The sequence below is a fragment of the Hipposideros armiger genome, unplaced genomic scaffold (genome assembly GCF_001890085.2).
Source record: "Hipposideros armiger isolate ML-2016 unplaced genomic scaffold, ASM189008v1 scaffold_11, whole genome shotgun sequence".
In the NCBI taxonomy this organism is placed as follows: Eukaryota; Metazoa; Chordata; class Mammalia; order Chiroptera; family Hipposideridae; genus Hipposideros; species Hipposideros armiger.
In genome coordinates this window covers 8,913,103-8,918,647 of record NW_017731361.1, presented here as the reverse complement: position 1 = coordinate 8,918,647, position 5,545 = coordinate 8,913,103, and the positions used below count along the sequence as shown (strand labels likewise).

General features: G+C 43.5%; 1 protein-coding gene across 1 annotated transcript in view; it reads left to right on the top strand.

The window, feature by feature from the left end:
* Positions 1-5,221, top strand: part of DPYSL3 (dihydropyrimidinase like 3) — a 124,113-nt gene extending 118,892 nt beyond the window's left edge. The window contains exon 13 of the mRNA XM_019661429.1: positions 5,138-5,221. Within this exon, the coding sequence (XP_019516974.1) occupies positions 5,138-5,221 (84 nt within the window). The remainder of the gene's footprint in view (positions 1-5,137) is intronic.
* The last annotated feature ends 324 nt before the right edge of the window (positions 5,222-5,545 follow it).

Here is a 5,545-nt window from a genome sequence, read left to right as displayed (position 1 = left end):
TGAATTAATTTAATCCTAATTAATTTAGCAGTGCTCTGTGCTGCTTGACATTCAATCCTGCCCCAGCAATGACCTTAACCAAAACCAGTGCTGCCATCGAGGTGTGTTAGCCATTAGCTGACCGTTTACTTGCACAGTTAGGGTTGTGGCCAGCCTCGCAGGGCTCAGCTGCCCCTCCCACCCTCTAGAGGTCACTGTGAATGCACCGGGGCGGGTGGCCCTGCTATAATGCTAGTGTTATAACCAGGGGGCGTCTGGTCTTCAAAACCAGCTCAGACTTTTTAGATTTTCCACACAGATGAAGTTGTTAGGAGAAAAGGATTCCAGGAATACCAGGCCAAAAAAAAAAAAAAGTGTAATAGTCACCCAGTTTTCTTAGCCCTGAGCCTTGGTTGTCATAAATCTAAATGAGACATGTTCTATCTGGTAGGATAGTAACTTTTAGCTCTAGTTATGAAATAAAACCTAAGGACCTGATTTCAACGACTAGCAATCATGGTAAGGATGTAGGTATCCTTTGATGTTTTGGAAAAATTTTTGTCCTAATGTTTACCATATATAATGGTGGGAGGTGTTTGTAATCAGTTGTTCTACACTGATGGATATAATGCTTTTTCTTTTCAAACTGGAAGCACATTGTTGGTCATTAGTCAGTGCGCCCATGGTTTCTGAAGGCCCATAGAGGTGCTTCAGGCACAGTCACAGCTCACTGGTAGTAAAAACTCGGGATTCAAACTACAGAGATTGCACTGGGTTCCCATCCTGTTATAATTTGTATAGACGCGAAGTGGCACACATGATCAGCTCCCATCCTGATGGAGAGCCTACCAATCCCGCTGGCCTTTGGTAAGCGTTTCCCAAAGTCCCTCCTGTGGAGTGATACATACGAGGAGGAACAAGTGACTGGGGAGGTAAACCCACAGCACAACGGCTTGAATCAAAATCAATTGAAAGATGAAAGTTGGTAAACATGCAAGTGACACTTCTGGTTCCTAACCTGGGGCAGAATCTGGTCACCTTCTTGTCATTCTTGTCAACACATACCCTCTGAGAAACCAAGTCAGGGTAACACTTAGAATTTATAGTGTTTGGTGAAAAGCAAAATAGCATAGACAATGTGTAGGGAAGGTAGAGAAAAAGAATCAAACAGAACAGAAGAGCTCGCTTTAATTCTGAACAAAAATATGGTTGCTCTGACAATAGAGAGGCACTGTTTTACAGCCCTGCCAGGAATTCTGGGCCTATTGGCTTAGTGAGGAGACAACTGTAAATGCTGAGCTAAAACTCATCACTGGTGTTCTACCCATGCTGAGATGCCCCAGTGCAAACTCCCTCCTGGAAAATTCAGGTGTAACATGTGGCCGTAACTGTTACCTCTGCCATATTTCCATCTGTCTGGTTTCCCAAATGGGCCAGTCTGGTCTCTCCTGTTTCCAGCTTACCACCATCTTGGTGAGGCCCAGACTCTCTATAAGTAAGGACAAGGTTTAGGTGATGTGAGTGGCCAGGAGGTTAAAACAGTCCTGCACCGAGCCTAATCACTTCTTGACACTCTAACCAGTGGCATCTGTAGGTTCTCTCAAATAGTTCCTCTGCAAAGATCTTCTGTGTATCAGGAGAGTGCAGATAATTACATGCACATCTCACCTAGGTGAATTAAACTTTGTGTTTGGCAAATAAATAACTAAAAAGAAAGTGTCAGATATCAATAATATTTCAAATAATTAGGCAATTCTGGCCACCATTCCTGCAGTAAGCACAAGGTGGGGACACGTGGCACTGCTGTTCCGGGACCTTAGGCCTCTCAGATGTGTGAGCATCCCAAGGTTCTACGTGTACCTCCAGTCTGTAAAGGTATGTACAAGTATCTCAACATTTTGGTTCATCTGATATTAGCTAAAAATGAGACCAAAAATAGAAATAAAAAACAAAATAAAAATAAACTAAAAAGAGTGACTTGTTTCATGGTTGAAGGGCGGCTGGCTCACTGTACTGGGTTTCACTAAGAAAAGAGACCCATCCTATGTTATGAGGGGTTTTTCAAGCGTAAATTTTATGATTGCCCAAATTCACCTCACATTCTACCTCACACCATAACTCCCATATAAGATACAACTTCACTGTACTACAAGGAGGCCACGCTTTTAATGTCACAATGTTCTTTTCTGATCCTGCCAAGACACAGGTCTCTGATTATCTTAAGAGGGCGATTAGCTCTCAAGGAGTACTACTAGCAGAAGGCAAGTGGTGTTCTAATAACTATTTAACAGCTGGCTTGCTAGGAGGGGGCAAAAAAAAGCCCTGATTTGTAGCATTTGCCAATTTCCATGGTGTAAATACTCCCATGGTTACCAATTTTGACTTCCCAGCAGCTCTTGGTAGCTGGTATAAATAAGCTGACATGGTGTGGGCACTTGGGCACATCACTGGAATTCTTGTAAATCTGTGTTAGTTCTAATCTGGCCCCATCATTTCTTTCTGGCTGAATTCCTTATCCCTATTCAGTCAGGCTTGGGATTCTGACCTCTGAATGACATTTTATAGCTCTGAAGAGCCTCATTTGGTCACCTCCCAAACACCTCACNCCCCCCCCCCCGCAACACCGCCACCACCATCACCACCCTCAGCCTTCTCATATTGTTCCTAAACCCGGATGGCAATCAGCTAGGGTTCTGCCTGGGAGGGCCACAAGCTTAGGTCGTTGAGAAGGTATCTGTGGAACTGTTAAGTCAGCCATCCCAATAGAGCTATTTCTTCTAAGTTTTCTAAAAATGGAAGTCTTATAGTCATCCAGAAAATGGGTTTTCTTTGAAGTCCAGTCATCCTTTGGCCTTTTTCTTCGTGACTACACCCAGAGAGTCATGCTTCTGTTCCAAAGGCCCCAGTTGTAAGCCTGGACTTTCGTTCACCCTGAGAAGCCCTTTCCAACAACAGGGTGACGAGTCCCACAAGCTTCCCAGGGCTTCTCCCTGAAAAACTCCAGCTCGAGTTCCAGATACACACATGGGCTGACCTGGGCAGCCAGCAGTCATTGTAAGTCCCCTTTTTGGAAAATGGTATGTGAGTGTAAAGTTCTGTGTCTGGTGAATATGGACAGACCGTAAATCTCCCTGTGATCTGTGGTAGCTGTGAGGCAGCTCTGGAATGTGAAGAGCTGTTTGGTTTGAACCGTGAAGAAACTTGTGTTTTGAGTTTAGCTGAGATAAGAAAAAAACAAAAAACAAAAAAAGTTCATCAAGTGACTGTTAATGTAAACCTGGTTATTAAAATAACTATAAAATCACAGATGTCGTTCCGTCTTCTTGTGTGTGTGACATGCCATTTCACCGAAAGCATGAGAGTTGGACAATAAAACAGACGTACCAGTAGTTAGGGGGCCAGATCTGATGAAAACAGAGTTATCCTGGGACAATCTGAGGAGTTTCTATCTTTTCAGTTGAGGTTGAGTTTTCATTTGGCTACAGAGTTTGATGCCCATTGAAACTTTGGGGAATGACGAAAGTTAGTTTTCTATAGATCATCAAATTTAGTATTAGCATGAAGGGCACTGCCATTTGGGATAAATCTAGTTGAACAGATCCTGAAAGTTTGTTTGTTTGTTTTTTTGTTTGTTTGTTTTGTCATCCCCTTAAAGCATTGCTTCTTCCTAAAAGCCTGGACTTTGAGAAAACTCAAGGTAAGCCTGTTCCAAAGTGTATTCTCTAGCAAACTGGTCCCAAGGAGTCTCATGAGTGTTGGAAAGGGTTATTTACTATGTCTACTCTTCTGAGAGATTTAACATGCATATCACCAAGTTCAAGTCTTTGAGAAATACTATGTCTTTTAACAATTGCCTAACTCCTTTCTCACACTATTTTTTTTTACTACATGTCATCTTCTAATATTCCACAAAACATGCTAGACTAAACCTTTTTGAGACAAAGTACTCCTGGAACCAATTACAATTTATGTAGGACAGTTGTCATTGCAAATGTTAGACTGTGTATGAAAAAAACTTGTTTTTTTTTAAAAGGGTTTTTAAAGTCTGGTATAACTGAAAACTTCAGGGATAGATTTGGGTAGATTCAAGCATAGCCGGATCTAAAATGTTGTTTCTTTTCATCTCAGCCCTGCTTGCCTTTAGTTGGTGTTTCATTCTTAAAAATGCTCTTTGCATGTGGGAACAAAACTGGCCATCAGCATCTCCAGGTTTTCATTTTGCCTGCTTAGCAACTTCAGGGGAAGGAAAAGCCTCCCTCAATGGTTCCAGCCAAGGAGACTGATTCTGATTGGTCTGGCTGAGGTCACGTGCTTCCACCATTGAATTTGTCACTGTGGCTGGGCGACTGTCCACGGTGATGATGCCTTTTAGCACAGAAGCTCAGAAGCCATGATAAAAGCTACTCTGAGCATATAAAGAATTATTTTGGTTTGAGGCTCAATGTTTGATGATTAATAAGCCTTAGCCAACAGCCCCATTTTCTGGCTGAAACTCAGGATTGTGGAAACACCTCTTCCTGCTTAGGATGGTCATGGGTTTAAAGGGCACCGTCAATGCTGAAAGTGAACTCAGGTTGCAGGGCCCTCAAAGGGATGAGCAGTTTTAAAAGCTGTTAGTGAAATTCACACACTATCTTTCACTTCTGTGGGCTGGAGGTATTTTGGGTTGAGTCACACTGACCAGGTGGGGAATGGGAACACTGAACAGGAATAATAAGATCCCTCCAGTTTCAAAGAACTTTCTGGAATCAGCTCTGCTACCATCAAGCCATCACAAAGGGAATACTAACCATGAGCAAGAAGTGGAGGATGAACGGGCCAAAGCAACCTGCAAAAATGAGATCACGTATGTAAGGCTGGCGCTCTTCAGAATCGAAAGAGGCCTACATGCTGCGCTGTGCTCCGTTGGCTGCTGAGAACACAACAGGACATTTAACATGACCTGGATCACAGAGCCCTCAGCATGAAGGACCTTAGAGCCCCCGGACTTACAAGACCCTATTTCAAGACAAGCCCCAAGCCTCGGGAACCAACTGCCCTACTGGCTGCCAAGCTATGTGGGTCTGAGAGGTAGTGGAAAGCTCCCTCGATTCTCTCCTAAGGCAGAAGTTGCTTCCAGCTGTAAGAGTTCAGGGCTGCTATTCCCTTCCCGTCCCAGATTATGGGCCTGGAAGGTCCACCTGCAGTTTTGGTGTATGGAATGGATAGGAAGATGATGCGGGGTCAGAAGGCAGAGTTCTGAAAAAGAGACGCCTGGGCTGTCCGTGGACTTAAGGTCATAGTGAAAAGCAAAACATGGAATTCTGGGTTGTGTTCCCTACGGAGTGAGTGCTGGAAGGGTTAGGTTTTTAGTTTTTATACATGGGGATTAGTTAAACTGTGTTGGATTCCAGAGTTTACGGAATACCGCCTGCTTATCTGTTAATGGACACTCCTCATAGCAGGAACTGGAAGTAAGAACAGGTGGCTTTTGGTACCCACAACCCTCCCTCAAGGGAAAACCATTACACACAGCTGACAAAGAACGGTCAGTGGCTTACTGTATACAGAAGACATTTTAATACAC